This window comes from Orycteropus afer, unplaced genomic scaffold (assembly GCF_000298275.1).
Source record: "Orycteropus afer afer isolate SDZICR_OR568_19922 unplaced genomic scaffold, OryAfe1.0 scaffold00098, whole genome shotgun sequence".
Classification (NCBI taxonomy): Eukaryota; Metazoa; Chordata; class Mammalia; order Tubulidentata; family Orycteropodidae; genus Orycteropus; species Orycteropus afer.
The window spans coordinates 5,936,277-5,953,440 of NW_006921685.1; the positions used below are offsets into that span (position 1 = coordinate 5,936,277).

General features: G+C 36.3%; 1 protein-coding gene across 1 annotated transcript; it reads right to left on the bottom strand.

Moving 5' to 3' along the window:
- Positions 1 to 5,907: 5,907 nt before the first annotated feature.
- Positions 5,908 to 14,374, bottom strand: JCHAIN (joining chain of multimeric IgA and IgM). The gene is made up of 4 exons (XM_007942775.2): positions 14,311 to 14,374; positions 11,136 to 11,262; positions 6,785 to 6,865; positions 5,908 to 6,112 (listed from the first exon to the last, which is right to left on the bottom strand). Exons 1-4 carry the CDS (start codon positions 14,372 to 14,374, stop codon positions 5,908 to 5,910), a joined length of 477 nt encoding a protein of 158 aa, XP_007940966.1.
- Positions 14,375 to 17,164: the final 2,790 nt, after the last annotated feature.

Below are 17,164 nucleotides of genomic sequence, written 5' to 3' on the forward strand. Positions count from 1 at the left end.
CCATTACTGGGTATATATGCTAGAGAGGTGAAAGCCAGGATAGGAACAAATATATGCACACTCAGGTTCATCACAGCACTATTTACAATAGCAAAAAGATGGAAACAACCTATGTACCCATCAGCAGAAGAGTGGATGACCAAACTATGGTACATACACATAATGGAATGCTATGTAGCACTAAAGAACAATGTAGAGTCTGCAAAACACTGTATAATATGGATGAACTCAGAGGACATTATGCTGAGTGAAATAAGTCAATCACAGAAGGACAAATATAGTATTAGTTCGTTGTTGTGGAGGGTCAAGGAAAGGATTATATGTGGAGGGAAACTTTCTTTGTTGGTTGCCAGAGGTGGGAGGGGGGAGGGATTACTGCCAAAAAAAAGAAAATGCATCGACTCATGTCACTTTAGTTTTGTGTATTTCACTGTACATAAATTATATTTCAATATAATTCACTTTTAAAAACAAAAAGCTGTGCAAGCAGTCATCCAAGGCACAACAATTTGTCTCTATTCACCTGGAGCAACAGAAGAAGAAGGGGAATCAGGAGAAGGATATGGAATTGTGTGGCTAATTGCCTCCATGAACAACTGCCTCCTTTGCCATGAGACCAGAAGAACTGAATGGTGCCTGGCTACCATTACTGGACATACTGTTCAAAGATTCCATAGAATAATCCTGTTCAAATGGAGGGAATACAGAACACAGTTTCAAATACTTATGGAATCCAGACTTTCTAGAGCCATGGGACTGGATGAACCCCTGAAACTATTGCCCTGAGAGAATCTTTAAAATGTAAATAAAAAGCCTAACAATAAGTTCGTTTAACTAGTGAAAAATACCTGCCTTCAATATTATGCTTTTTAAAGATCTACCTACATGGGGTCAAATCAACAAGAGCAACTTGAAAGACTACATAGGACACTTACGGGGCAGTGACTTTATGTAAATGGGGAAAGAACAACTCAGAAAAAGGAGGAGCAGAATGGTTGCAGAACTCAGAGAATGTGACCAATGTCACTGAATGGTATGTGTAGAAACAGTTGAATTGGTGTGTATTTTGCTGTATGTATTCTCAACAACAAAATAAAATTTGAAAGAAAAAGGCTATGTCTGCTTTGAGCATTCTGCTCTTTTGAGAGCTACCATTATGGGATCAATCTGACAACAACATGGACGATTTGATAGGAATCTCAAGGGGCAGGGAGTTTATGTTAAAGGAGGATGAACAACTCAGAAAAACAAGGTGAAAAAGATTGCACAACTTGAAGAATGTAACCAATGTCACTGAACACAGAGTCCTGAATTGGTGTATGATCTGGTATGTACATTCTCAACAATAACAAAAATAAATGCTTTAAAATAAAGAGAGAGAATGACAATAGTCATATCATAAAAACTGAATGTTTGGTTTGACCCTACTGTTTTCTAAAGGCCTGGCACAAAGAAGCATTACTTTATGACTAACTCACATGCATCTTCTCTGGCTGGTATCAAGTATGCTTAAGTCAGCAAATGGAAAACTTGCCAAGAACTACGAAGAAGGAAACATTCTCCCCAGTGCTGTCCACATAGGCCTATTTGTTTGTTCATTTGTCATCCATTTAAACCAAATTTAAAAGGGACAAAAATTGTGTAAAAATGGTAGATTTATGACACCAATAAATTGGCCATACTAATCTAAAAGTGCCATATGGGCTGTAAGAAAATATTAAAGTGGGCATAAATGATTGTCAAAGATCCTCTATTGATAGATGTTAAGGTTCTAGCAGAATGATTAAGAATTCTCATTGCCATTGGCTACAGGAGGGCATCAGTCAAGTTGCCAATTACTCACTGAGTTGGTTTTCTCATTTATAATATGGTATAATACCCAAAGAGGGGTCACTATGAGTCGGGGCCAACTCGACGGCAAATAACAACAAACAACAACAACAATAATACCCAAAGAGTTACTAACAGATTAAACAAGATGACATAAATCACCTGGCATGTGAGAAGTGTTCCAATTACCATATTATCATTAGATCAGATAGAATATAACTGGCAGATGTGTTAATTCAGTTTCTCCAGAAGCATAAACCAAGACGAGATAAGATGTGCAAGAGATTTATTAGGGAAATCACCTGTGAGGGAAAATGGAGTGGGAGCTGAAAGAGGCTGGGGAAGCCATGAGACTGTGTTGCTGGTCTGAACCCTGCCTGGAAGTCAGGGAAGGAAGGTTGGGAGGTCATGTCAGATGGTTGTGTTGTTGCTATGTGCCATCAAGTCAGACTTGACTCATAGTGACCCCTCCTTGGGTTCCCAAGGCAGTATCTCCATGGAAGTAGAGTGCCCAACCTTCCTTCCGTGGAGTGGCTGGTGGGTTTGAACCGCCAGCCTTCTGGTTAGCAGTCAAGTGCCTGAGGCACAATGCTACCAGAGCTCCCAGTCAGATGGTAGTGCTGTAGTAAGACATTTTCAGCAAAGCCAATGGGAAGTCCTCAAGCCAATCACCCATTAAAGGAGTCCTGTGTCTCTAAAAACAGACCTGTCCTAGTCATTCTGCCACACTGTTGGCTGGGAGAAGCTCATGGGAATCGTGACTTCACATAAACGTGATGTTGGTTATCACAGCCATGGGTCAATTACACTCCCTGCAGACATCTCAGAGGCCCGCTTTCATGGCTTCCAGGGTATTCTACCATATTCCTTGATGCCTATTGTATCTCTGCTAAATTCTCCAATAATAAAAGCAAATGTCTGAAAGAAAGAAACTGGAAGGTGACAATTATCTTCACAACTTCACTTAAGAGCTATCAGCTACTCTGGATTTATATTAAATGAATATTTATAAAACTACTTATATTGGTGCCTGAAAAAAAATAATAACTCAATGCTGTGGAGTCAATTGCAACTCATAGTGACCCCTCCTTGGGTTTGCCAAGGCGGTATCTCTACGGAAGTAGATTGCCCAATTTTCCTTCCAAGGAGTGGCTGGTGGGTTTGAACTGCCAGCCTTCTGGTTAGCAGTCAAATACCTTAGGCACTATGCCACATAGTAAATGCTTAGTAAGTGCTGACTGTACTATAATTTTATTATTCTTGATAAAAGGAGTTCTTGGGTGACATAAACAATTAAGTGCTGGACTATTAAACCAAAAGGTTGGCAGTTTGCATTCCCCCATAGGGGCACCTTGAAAGAAATGTCTAGCTGTCTACTTCTGAAAGGTCAAAGCCCCGAAAACCCCATGGAGCACAGTTCTATCTGAAACACATGAGGTTGCTATGAGTCAGATTGGACTTGATGGCAACTAGGTTATTATGTCCCAGGGGGGTGAACATGGTTTGCAGTTGACCACTATCTTCAAGGTTGGTGGTTCAAACCCATCCAGTAACTACAGAAGAAAGCCTTGGCAACCTGCTTCTGTAACGATTACAGCCAAGAAAGCACTTCAGAGCCCAGTTCTACTCTGTAACACATGGGGTCACTATGAGTTGGAATCCACTCAGTAACAACTGGTTTGGCTTATTTTTAATTATTATTATTAATATGATCTCAGAATTTAAGCAAACCTCTCAGAAAAGACCTGCATGCCTATGATTTTTCAGTCCTCTTCCACCTAGATATAAAGAGACAATAATGCAGGAATAGGGAGCTTCCATTCAAGAATCTGTAACACAAAAACTAAATTTTCTCTTTGGGAAGCAGAGAGAAACTAAGGCAAAGATGAAAAGAGAGGAGAGAATTCTGTTCAGAAGCAATTTCCCATAAATTCTCATAACATTTTGTAACTTTCTTTGCCTTTAACAAATTCTACCAAATAATTGTAATTACTTATGTGTATATCTAGGAGCTCTGGTAGTGTGGTGCCTAATGCACTTGACTGCTAACCAGAAGGCTGGTGGTTCAAACTCACCAGCCAGTCCTCGGAAGAAAGGTTGGGCAGTCTACTTCCATAGTGATACTGCCTCAGAAACCCAAGGAGGGGTCGCTATGAGTCGGGTCCAACTCAACGGCACATAACAACAACAACATATATACATCTATCTCATTGTATTAATTTGGTCAACAAATAATTATTTGGTGCCTCTGTGTGCCAGGTGGAGTCCCTGGGTGGTGTGAATAGTTAACACTGTTAACCAAAGGAAGGTGGTTTGAGTCAGGCCACAAGTGCCTCAGAAGAAAGAGCTGGTCATCTACCTCTGAAAACTCAGCCATTGAAAACCCTATGGAACGCAGTAGGTTTGCCATGAGTCAGAGTCAACTTGACAGCAACTGGTTTTGATTATGTGCCAGCCCTTGTTCTCAGTGCTCGGGATTAATACATCAGTAGACAAAATAAAGATGTCTGCCCTTGCGGAGGTTACATTGTAGTAGGGGTGACAGATCATAAATGGGATAAGTAAACTAAATAGTCTGCTAGAGGGTGATAGGTATGTGGAGGGGGGTAATAAAACAAGATTCGGGGATAAGGTTTGCAGTTTTTTTAAAAGTGGTTGGGTAGGCCTCCTGAAGAAGAAGAGTTACAGGAGTGAGGGGTGACAGTGACTTTCTTATTAGACAGCTTAATCACCAAAGAACCAAGCACAGTTCCTTGTACATGTAAATATTTAATAAACATTTGCTGATCAAGAGGAAGTGAAAGACGTGGTCAAAACTATGTGCTAGACTGAAGATCATTCAAAAATGGATATCTTTGGTACATCTAAGTCACAATTCTTACTGAAGCCCCAGAATGTCCTATGATTATTCCTCAAGAAATACTGAATTCATTGATATAAGCACAGTGGAAGTTATTAAAAATGACTATCACTATTTTAAAAAAGGAAAACAGAGAACAATGCCTCAAGAAGCTGAGTTTTACTTTCTACTTTATAGCCAGAGTTAGCATTTACTTTCCACAGACATGTATGTCAATTGGACTTGATGTCTGCCATGAAGAAATTACCTGCCGTGACACACACTGTGTTGATCAGGAAAGACTTTGCTTCTCCATTTAACTTTAGGTCTAAAATGACAAATCTACCCCAAATATGTCCTTGTATATACTCTAAACTGCTCATCAGTAATAAATTATATTTTAACTTACATAGAAGAATGTTAACCAAACTTTTTTCCAATAAATCATTTCACACAGGTATATGCTTATGAATCTATTTAATTGATCTAAGTGTGCTAGAGAATACATATTTTGGAATACAGACGTCATTAGATTCAGTTACAACATGGGTGATTTTTCTCATATGAACCTGATTTTCAAAATGAAATTTTTACCAAAAAAAGAAAAATCTGATCACCTGCTGCCAAGTCTATGTTACATCACAATATATTTTTCAATTATACATTTAATGATGTCAATTTCTGCTAATTGGTTTCATAAGTATTAAACCTCTAATCTTAAATTATTTTTCATAAATAATTCCAAATATGTTCTCCAGTTATTATCTTTCTAAAGAAGACATAGATTAATCTATGTTTATACACAAATTTTCTCTACACAGTCATACTTTTTTAAAAGATTAAAGAATGTGTAAAAGCAATGGCTCTCCAAGTCAAAGACAAAAAAAAAAAAAAGACAAAATCTAATTATGACTCCTTATTTTCACTCTTTGAGTTTTATTTTCTTCCCTTGTCTATTTTCTTAAATGGTAGAAATTGCATTCTTAAGGAGGTAAACTCCCTTCAGGCAAGCTTGATAAGTGAGAGATGTAAACACTTAATGTGAACATACTATTGAGAAGATACTATCCAATAAATGTAACAACGATGTTACTATGTCAATTGTTTTTGGGGAAAAGTTAGTTTTATATTATCAAAAACATCATGATTTTAATTTCCTTGGTAGAAAATATATTAACTTTCTGGATTGAAATGGAGAGCCTTTCAACACAGGAGCTGTGTAGTCAGCAGTCACTCAACTAATCAGGATAGCAAGAGTCCGGTGTCAGGGCCGTTGTCACCATTTTGGTCTTCCCACCATAGGTCAGTGGGACCGTATTAGTGTAGCACTTGTTTCTGTCATAAGTATAGCAGGTCTCACTGTCTTCATCACAGATATTGCTCTGAGTGGCAATAACCACCTGATTGTCCAGCTCCACTTCCACGGGATCACATTTCTTACAGCTGAAAAACAAGTGTCTGCATTAGACACTCCCCATCAAACACTGTTTCAAAATCTGAGTGACTACACATTTCTATCTAAAATGAATTAATTCTTCCAGATCTGACCTTACAACTGATAAAGTGACTCCTTTCAAATCTCAGCAGCTCTACAATAAGGAATCGTTTATAAAATCTTTCCACCTTTAATATATAACACTTAGCTACCAAGTAAGCAATATAACTAGTAATATGATGTTGTTTTATCTATACACACAGCAACTTTTATTATGGTTTATTCATAACTGTATACATGGATTAAATTTAGAGTGACAAGGAAGGCAAAATTAAAAAAAAAAAAAAAAAAAAAAGCTGTTGGTTTGTATAGTTGCCAAAGAAATATCTTCATATTCATGTGTCTGAAATCCACTTACTGAACTATTAAGACAAATTGGCCCTTCTTGTAGTAATAAGAATGACTTCTTCTTTAGAATAAATTTAGATCATTTCTATCTGTGATAAAGATTTATGAATTTATGATACCGAATAATTAAAATAAGAATGAATTATTTAAAAGTTCTAATTATATTTCTAATGTTGATACACAAACATACTTTCAAAAATATTTTTAATAACAAGGTTAATCAAAAGTTATTAACTTCCACGTCTATATTGCTATGAAGGGAAATTTCTTACAGGTCAGACAAATGGTACACAAATTTGGTCCTCAGTGGTGAGTTGGGATCAGAGATATTCTCCCTGTTGTTCAGAGGAACACTAGAAAAAAAGAAAAGTAAAATAATTGACCTAGTAAGTAGCAATAGCTTTGTTAATATCTATGTCACTAGAACAGAATTTAATGTTTCATTAAAACAAATTACCATTACATTAAACACATTGCCATTGAGTAGATTCCAACTCATTGTGACCCTATAGGACAGAGTAGAACTGCCTCAATGGGTTTCGAAGGCTGTAAAATCTTTATAGAAGCAGACTGCTACATCTTTCTCCTGCAGGGGGCCTGGTGGATTTGAACCACCGACCTTTCAGTTAGCAGCTGAGCACTCAACCACTTGTACAACTAGGTCTCCTTTATGTTACAAAATAATAATAATAATAATCACTGCCATCAAGTCAATTCCAACTCAGAGCAACCCCCACTAGGCTTTCAAGGCTATATATCTTTACAGAAGTAGATTGCCTCATCTTCCTCCCACAGAACAGCTGGTGGGTTTGAATCTCTGACCTTTATGTTAGCACCCTATAAACACTCTACAGTAACACTATTACTCATATTTTTATGATAATTTGCCATATTTTAAACATTTATCATTCAAAATAATCCTCACAACAACTCTTCTGTCAATTTTCTTTGCTTACTTGGCTAATCCCTACTTTTCCTTTAAGAATCAGGTCAAGTTTTACATCTGTGATTGCCTTGACCTCACCAATAAACTCTTTCCTCTGTAGTTTCATTGATGTTTATGTATCTTTATTACAATAAATGCCATGTCAAAGTTTCTTGTCTGCAGATTGATTTTTCCCTAGAGTATATATTTCCTGAGGCAAAAACATCTTTTCACTGATGTAGTCTCAGTGCTTCGCTGGATGTGTGGTGGTATGTATAATATGTTCAATATTACTCTAGAGAGGCTAAAATTAGAAATCAGAGAGACTAGGTGACCTATCCAAATTCACACAACTAATAAGCAGCAAAGCTGAAACTAGAATCAAGATCTCTTGATTTGGTAATAGCCCATGAAAAATTAGTGCTTATCAACCTATTAAGGTGATTTAAATTCTTTCATTTATAATAGCATTTCTCCCCATATCCACCCATGCCTACCAAAAGAAAGAAACAAAAGTTGTGTTTCCTAACTCACTATGTAGCAACATCAACCACACAGGTATCCAGCCCAAACCTGGAAATCATCTCTGACTCCTCTCTCTCTGACCCTTCTAGTGCATTAATCGCATTATAGCCAAAATGGCCTTTCTAAAATACAAACCTAATTTCCTCCTCTGCTTAAAACCCACAGTGTTTCCCTGTTGTTGTTATTGTTGTTAGGTGCCGTCAAGTCAGTTCTGACTCAGAGAGACCCCTATGTACAACAGAACGAAGCCATTCCCGGTTCTGCTCCACCCTCACAATCGTTTCTACTGCAGTATGAATTCCCTGAAGACACAGGCTGTGTTTTATAGAAATTACTGTATCCTCAACTCTAACCTTCAGTGTTTAGCATTCATTAGCACTCAATAAACATTTATTGAATGAATTAATTTATTCCTTATCAGATTGTAAAAACTCTGAGGCACTAGGAGTCAGAATCGACTTCACAGCAGTGAGTTGTGTTTTTTGGTTTTGGCGAGACAAACATGGTTCTAGATGCTTTAATACATTTTCATATTTAATCCTCACAGCCCTATAAAGTGCATATAGGAGTATATTCACATAATAGCTTATATGGTAAATACAATTTTGCCATAGGAATGGTTCACATATATGCACGTGTGTGCACACACACATACACACTTTTTCACATATATATCCTTTTAACTGTTTTGGGAAGCAGGTTCAAATTAGTTAAGTAACTTTCCCAAAATCAAGTGATGGAGTCAGGAACGATGCCATAATGACACAGCAGCAGATGTTAAATTCAATGGTAATAGAATTTTGAGAAATAAGACAAGGAAGCATCAATTTACATCATGTAAAGTGACACAAAGGATGAATTATCTGATTTCAATAAATAATATAATATCATAAAAAGTATCACATCATAGAAGAAAAGGATGAATAGGAGAATCTTGGAGGATCGTTTAAAATTTTTGCCCTTGGGGATTTAAACATAAGACAGACACTCCTCTTCAGCATTGTTTAGGTGCTGATGTCATGGATGCCATCCCTCCAGGTAGTATGCTTCTCAAATCATTCTGTCTGTAACAGAGGACTAAGGGCAGTGTTGGTCCAGTGGTAGAATTCTCACCTTTCATGCAGGAGAATGAAGTTCAACTCCCAGTGATACACTCTGTGTGAAGCCACCACCAATCCCTCAGTGAACACTTGCATGTTGCAGTGGTGCTAAATAAGTTTCTGCAGAGCTACGAGGTAAGCCTGACTGCAAGAAAGGTCTGGAGACCTACTTCCAAACCTCAGGCCATGAAAACCCTGTGCATCACGACATGCTGATCCCCAACTGACCATGGAGCTGATGCAAAACTGGCTGTACCTGGGGTCTACAATAAATGTCATGTCAAAGTTTGTCTGCAGATTGATTTTTCCCCAGAGTATACATTTCCTGAGGCAAAAACATCTTTTCATTGATGTATTCTCAGTACCTAGCTGGATGTGTGGTGGCATGTATAATTATTCTAGAGAGGCTAAAATTAGAAATCAGAGACACTAGGTGACCTATCCAAGTTCACACTAATAAGCAGCAAAGCTGAAACTAGAATCAAAATCTTTTGATTTGTAATAATCCCATGAAAAATTAGATAGTGCTTATCAACTAATTAAGTCAGGGGCCACCCAGTGGCAGCCAACAACAGGGAGCTAAGTGGAGTCAAAGGCCAAACAGTCAAGAAAACTGACTAGAGGAAGTGATGTCTAAATTAGGGCAAGTAGGTTGAGCAGGAGTTAACCAAGCTAAGAGGGGAGGGCAGAAGGACTACCACGTATAAAAGTGGAAGAAGAAGAGAGTGCTGTGAGTTGGAGGAGTTAAAGGTATTACAATATCACTAGACTTTCAAACATAAAGTGAAAGAAATGTGGCAGTGGGCGAGCTTGAGGGCTGCTGTTTCTGAGCCTTGTTGTTTCGGTTGAAGCACTTGTAATTTACCCTAAGAACAATGTTGGGAACACTCTTGAAGCGGTTTTAAGCAGAGCAGTGATGTATGATAGGCTACAGGCACATAGGTTAGGTGAATAAAGAATAGTCAATACTTAGATGACTAAGGAGCTCTGGTGGCACTGTGGTTAAAGCATTGGGCTGCTAACCAAAAGGTCATTGGTTTGAACCCTCCAGCGGCTCAACGAGAGAAAGGTCTGGCAGTCTGCTTCCATAAATATTTACAGGCTCGTAAACCCTGTGGAGGTCACTATAATTGGAATTGACTCAATGGCACTGGCTTTGAGTTTTTGTTTTGTTTTGTTTTTTTGCCAGGGACTATGCCAAAGTCTCAAAGGAATAGATAATCTCAATTCATCTTCACAATAATCCTGAGGTAGACACTATTTTTCCCCTGTTTAAAAATGAGAAAGCTGAAGTGTAGAATGAGTAAGATGTATGCATACAAGAGCACACAGCTATTAAGTGACCCAGTAAGGACTTAAAACAAAATTCTTAAGCACATACTTCTTCTATTGATGAAAGGGGATTGAATGCTATGCTCTTTTTCTGCTAGAAGTACTTGACTGGAAGTAATCTATTCATGGTAAAAGTGGTTCATAGGAAAACATTACTAATTAGATACAACAGAAAATTCACTTCTCAAGTATTGTTAACATTGAATAAGAATCATATAGCCTGTAACTCTGGTTTATGTGTGAAATGAAATGAATATCTGAAGTTCAATCTAAAAGTGAAGCTTGAATGAAATTAGTCAATTTGATCAGTCTACCTTATTTTTATGCAGACATTTAAGTACAGTATACAATACTCAGAAGCCCATATGTGGTATAAAATAATACTTTTAGCGTTATCTTAGGTTTCATTTTGAACTGATCAAGGGCAACTGAGAATTCTGACTCAAAATTAAATAACTCCATATAAATAGGCCATGTTGATGACTAGATCAGAACTTTCAGTTATGATCTGACCTGGCTGACTGGTTTGAGATGCCTCAGAGCCCCTAGTCTTGAAACCTCTATTCCTGCCCCTCTCCAACTTCTATAAAATTGGCTCATGCCCACTAACCTGATTCAACATCAGGTAACACACAATACTCCATAAAGGTAAGAAAGACACAGGTATCACATTCAGTGCTTAATATAAGAAAGTATCTCTGCTTACAACATGGGAAAAAAGAAATATGGAATGTCACATACATAATTCGGATGTTTCTTTCCACAATATCCTGGCTAGGATCTTCTTCAGAACGGATGATTCTGGAAGTAACCCGGGCACACTTACATTTGTTGTCAACAAGAACAGTGCCTTCATCTTTGTCTTCAGCTTGAAAAGGTAAAACATATTAAGAAGAAAGAGAAATAAAACTTTATATACTTTGTATTCATCTACCTTTCTTGCCTTCAGAGAAAGAAAGTTATGAGATTGGTCAATCTCAGCTTTCTCCTTGTGTTCTCTTTCCTAGCTAAAAGAGGAATTGCAAATGCATAGAAACCAAAAGTTCATTGGTGATTACTAGAGGCTGGTGGCAGGAGGGGAAAATGGGGAGGCATTTCTTAAGGGGAACTGAATTCCTACTAAGGGGATTGAAAATTTTGGAAATAGACAGGAAGATGGTTGCACAGCATGGAGAACATAAATAATGTCACTGAATTGTACATATAAAAATGGTTGAAATGGCCAACATCTTGTTACATGTATTTCACACCATAAAAAAATAAAGTAGAAACTTCATTTTTACATCATAGTAAAAGAAATCCAAATGTACTCTAAGAGGAATTTTCTTTTCTTTTTTTTTTGTTTTTCCTTAATCTATTCTATGAATAGTCTTATGAATAGCAGTGAAACACTGCCTGATATGGAAACCCAGGCTGAGACAATTCTGGTTTTCACCAATACTTCTAATAGAGCTGTAGCTTCTGAGTAACACAGCCTTATAAAAATCACTGACAAATGTCAGAGTGAGAGAGAAAACCGAAATATACATTGGATTTCTCTCAGACCAAAGCAATTTATTAAAAAGCAAACAAAAATAACATTAGCCTTTATAAACCCAGCTTCAAATGTCACATCCTTATTCAACTGCTATTTATAATTATTTTCTTAAATTGCATAAGAGCTAAGAACAGGCTTGTTTGCCTCCAAGATAACCTTATTTTATAAAATTTAAATAGTCTCCACCACAATTTTCCTAAACTGAATTATATTCCTCTTTTTCACAATACTAATCAGGTTATCATGGTATAATGGTTCAATCAAATAAAAAATAAGTAATATATTTTTATTAATAATTCTTAGGATAAGAATTATTTTTAAATAATTATTTAATATGTTTAAAAATTATCGTATAGATGTAAAGTCTTATAGATTTGCAAAAGAAAATATTGTGAGGAGCATGGTCTATTTAATATGTTTATATATAGAAAATATGAATAAGTGAATAAATATGCAGATGACCATTAAACCCTTACTTTGAGTGTTTAATCTTTTTATTGTTGAATGTGAGTCTTAGAAAAAGGATCTGGTAAATGTTTCAAAGAATAAACAAAGAAAATTTCTTATTATCTGATTTAGATCAGTTAATACTTTGATAATTTAGAAAGTTAATCATAGCTTTGTTTTAATAGTACTGATTAAACAATTATTGATGTTAAGTATCTTTTTTTATTCTTATAAATTTTAGCCAAATGACTTTTGAAAATTTCCCTCATCAAGCCTCAACTAATAAAACAAAGATTTAGCACTTGTATTCAAGTTAGAAAGATTAAATAGGATAGAAAAAGTTTTTGTAACTGAAAGTGCAATTATTGCTGAGATGATTCCGAGAGCAAAGAGTACCTAATTGCAGGGTTTTGGTCTTAATGATGATAGCTATTACAAAAACATTTTAAAACCACTGATGTTGTACTTATAATTGTTCAAAGTACTTTATTATGCATTATTTTGCCATTATTCATAAGTTCTTAATAAATCTTCTGGCGAAAGTCTGTATGGTAGTGGAGAAGAAACATGAAGTCAATTCAAGATAATGATATAACATTTATTAACATTCTGAATGCAGTTATTATTGTTAGGTGCTGTGTAGTCAGTTCCAACTCATAGTGACCTTAGGTACAGCAGAATGAAACACTTCCAGGTCCTGAACCATCCTCCCAATCATTGTCATGCTTGAGTCCATTGTCGCATCCACTATGTCAGTGCGTCCCCTTTCCTACTCCTGTATCCATAACTCTTAAATGTTTTTGTCAATAGAACACAAATAAGCATATAGTGCCCACCAAAATCTTAGATTAATAGTTAAGTAAATGATGTGACTATAAAGTACATGTGTTTTTATTGTTGTTATGTGCCATCGAGTCGGACCCGACTCATAGCGACCCCTCCTTGGGTTTCTGAGGCAGTATCACTACGGAAGTAGATTGCCCAACCTTCCTTCCAAGGAGTGGCTGATGGGTTTGAACCGCTAGCCTTCTGGTTAGCAGTCAAGTGCCTTAGGCACTATGCTACCAGAGCTCCTAACAAATGTTTATATACATACAATATGTTTATAGCAAGTATGTTTATGTATGTATTTATTTTTTATTAATAATATTTAAAAAATCTTATTAGAGAGTTGTGACTCTTTATGCTAAGTTAGTATGAAATATAGACACAATGACTATTCTTGACTACATTTTCTAGCATGTTTTTTCTTGAAATAATAAATCCAGTGAGTATTATAAATTTACAATTTATGTGCCCTTCTAAATAAAAATTATTTAATACTGTACTTCTATATTCAGGATGTATACTATTTTCTGTAGTTTGAAAGATCCACACACAAAATAACCAAAGTTCAGCAATCAAGTTATAGACAACCTATATAACATTAAGCATTGTTAAAGGGTCATAATAAATCTGTGGGCTCTGATCCAAGAAAACTGTTTGAATTAATGCCAGCCTCTCTGGTGAAATAAAATCGCAATGCATTATATATCATATCTACAGTAACTATTACTTCATTTCTCCAGAATATTAATTTAGAGACTGAAGGGAAAGATTTCTGACTTCCAAGACTCTAAATGGTGACTTAGAAGTGTAGCTATCTACAGTTATTCAGAAATATCTATTTCCTTATTCTCCAGGATGTAGAAGACAAACAAGAGAAAAAAGAACCACAGTGGGTCATGTCTGTGTAAAGATTACCATCCATACAAGAATTAAGACATGTTAGAAAAAGGGAAAAAAAAAAAAGAAAAGAAAGAAAAGACATGTTAGAAAAACACGGCTGGCTAGCTGGTCAAGCGAAGCACAGACATAAATGCTCAAAGCTCAATGACAGATCTGTACTGTATTTTTCCTTTTATCTAGGTTCATTTTCTAAATACCACATACCTGTCACAAGAACAGCTTTAACAAAAATGGCCAGGACTCCCCAGAAAAGCAAATGATTCTTCATGTTGCCTCCACTTCTTTTGAAAAACTGGAGCTAAAAGGTCAGGTTAAGGTGTGGAACCCGTAAGGAGTGTGCAAATGACGGTGCTTCTGCTTTCTTAAAATAACGCTCCAGGCAGTTAACAAACTCAAACCAATCACAACCGCCGCTGAAGTCTGAAATTTTTAAATGCTACTTTGAAAAGAAATGTATTGCTTGCATTTAAGTATTTTCTTCCAAAGCAACCTCAATAACCTATGCTTTGATGCAATCTTTTTTTATTTTGTATTTATTCTATATAATTAAATCAGAAGACAAATAATTTCAAGGCAAGAGTCCATTAAGAATATTTAAGTAGAAATTGTCAACTTTATTACCTTGATAGATACATATCGGTCTTCAAATCAAATGTCTGAGACTTATGCCTGGAACAATAATTGAAGGGAAGAGAAGGAAGAAGAATGAATTATAATCCACTAAAGTCCTAATTGTATCTTGTCTTTTTTTTTTCCTATTAGTCCTTAATTAACCAAGCTGACAGAAGAATGAAGGTGTCTATGTGTGTGTATGTGTGTGTGTATGAATATTCTAATATTCTGATTACTTTCACTATTTTCAAAGTTCAATATGAAATTGGAATCAGAAATTGCTAAATACTAAATGTATCAGTTGTCAACTTTTAACCTGATGGAAACCTTAATTAAGGCAGACTTGTGTTTGCCAATTCATTAACACTGTTCAGAAATGTAAACCCTTAAGATGATTTTCATTTTAGGCGCCTCAACAGCAAATTGAAATCACTGTAGCATTTCCTGTGATTTTTTTTATTAGCGTCATTTTTTTATATATAATCTGAGTGAGTGAACAGAGCATCCCCCTGTCCCCTCCCCAACATGCTAGAATCCCTGTCTCTGATGCAGGTTTGGTTCCAAGACAATGTTGGTTATATTTATAATATAACAGTATCTAATCTATGCTACTTTTGGTTCTCAGCTCTCTAATTTTTGAAGGGTCTTCCAAACTCTTAAGAAGAGATACTAAAGAAATACTTCATGATCATAAGTAGGCAAGCAGATGTCATAGCTAGCAGTAGAAGATGGCAGAATGAATACAATATTAAAGGCTAACACATAATTTCAATAATGTTGGTCCAATAAATATGTACTTGATGCCTAGTAAGAACAAAGTGACAGAACATACCATGTTACTATACTGTTAGACTGGACCCTCATTTTAATTTCTACTATCAATAGAACTTAGAAACTACTTAAGTTTAAGGAAAATATACTGGATTCACATGAACAAATATATTAGAAAAAGAAACATTTGAAAGCACATTATACTAGTTTGTGGTCAGAATATTAAAACTAAAATCAACCACTGTAAAAGCGTCTCATTCCTAACTGTAGTTATTCTAACACTTTAAAAAAAAAGTAATTAGAAATAAGTGGGGTTTTGTTGGGTTTTTTTTTTTTAAGTTGTTATTTCCTTACAAACAAACTCAAGACTAAACTGCTTCCCTAAAGCAAGTTGGACAAATCCCCAGTGGCAAATTAAAGCTTTCCAAGAAATTGCTTTTTTCTTTTCTAGATTATTTAATTAATTATTACTAACTTAAAGAAAAAGGTCTTTAGGTTGTACAAATGGTTTGCACTAGTCTACTAAGGAGCTCTGGTAGCGTAGTGCCTAAGGCACTTGACTGCTAATCAGAAGGCTGGCGGTTCAAACCCACCAGCCACTCCTCAGAAGGAAGGTTGGGCAATCTACTTCTGTAGTGATATCACCTTGGAAACCCAAGAAGGGGTCGCTATGAGTCAGGTCCGACTCAAGGACACACAACAACAACAAGTAACCTAAAGGTTGGCAGTTTGAACCCACCTAGTGGTGCCTTGGAAGAAAGGTCTGGTGATCTGCTTCCCTAAAGATTACAGTCAACACATTTGTAAAAAGAAAAAGAAAAAAGTCCAGAGTTAATGGACCTATAGAGACTAGAACCCCTGAGACTACTGCCATAATATACCCTTTGACCTTAAAACTGAAGCCACTCCCAGAGTTTACCCTTCAATCAAATAGACTGGCTTATAAAATACAGTACCACCAATGAGTACTGTGCTCCTTTAAATAATCATTTATATGAGACCACAGACTTGTTTACCCTAAAACAAAGACAAAAAGCTAAGGAGGGTCAGGGAAATTAGATTAATGGAAAGAAAACAAAACAAAACAAAAAAATAGAAATAATGAGACTGTTGACACATTGTGGAAAATGTAACCAGTATCTTGGAACAAGCTGTATAAAAATTATTAAATAAGAACCTAATTTCCTATGTAAACTTTCACCTAAAACACAATAAAAATTAAAAAAAAAAAAAAGGTTACAGTCAAGAAAACCTTATGGAACTAAGGTGCACCTAAAGCGAGCCATGGTATTTTCAATCACCTCATATGCAGATGAAAGCAAGACAATGAGTAAGACAGAAGTGTTGATGCCTTTGCAATGTGTTGTTGATGAAGAATACTGGAAATACCATACCAAGAAATAACAAAACAGTCCCGGAAAAAGTGCAGCCAGAATGCTCCTTGGAAGCAAAAATGGCCAGACTTCATTTCACCTACTTAGATCATGGTGTCAGAAGGGACCATTCGCAGAGAAGGATATCATGCTCAGTAAAGTAGTTGTTGTTGTTATGTGCCGTCAAGTCGGGCCCGACTCATAGCAACCCCTCCTTGGGTTTCCGAGGCAGTTTCACTACGGAAGTAGGATTGCCCAACCTTCCTTCCGAGGAGTGGCTGGTGGGTTTGAACCGCCAGCCT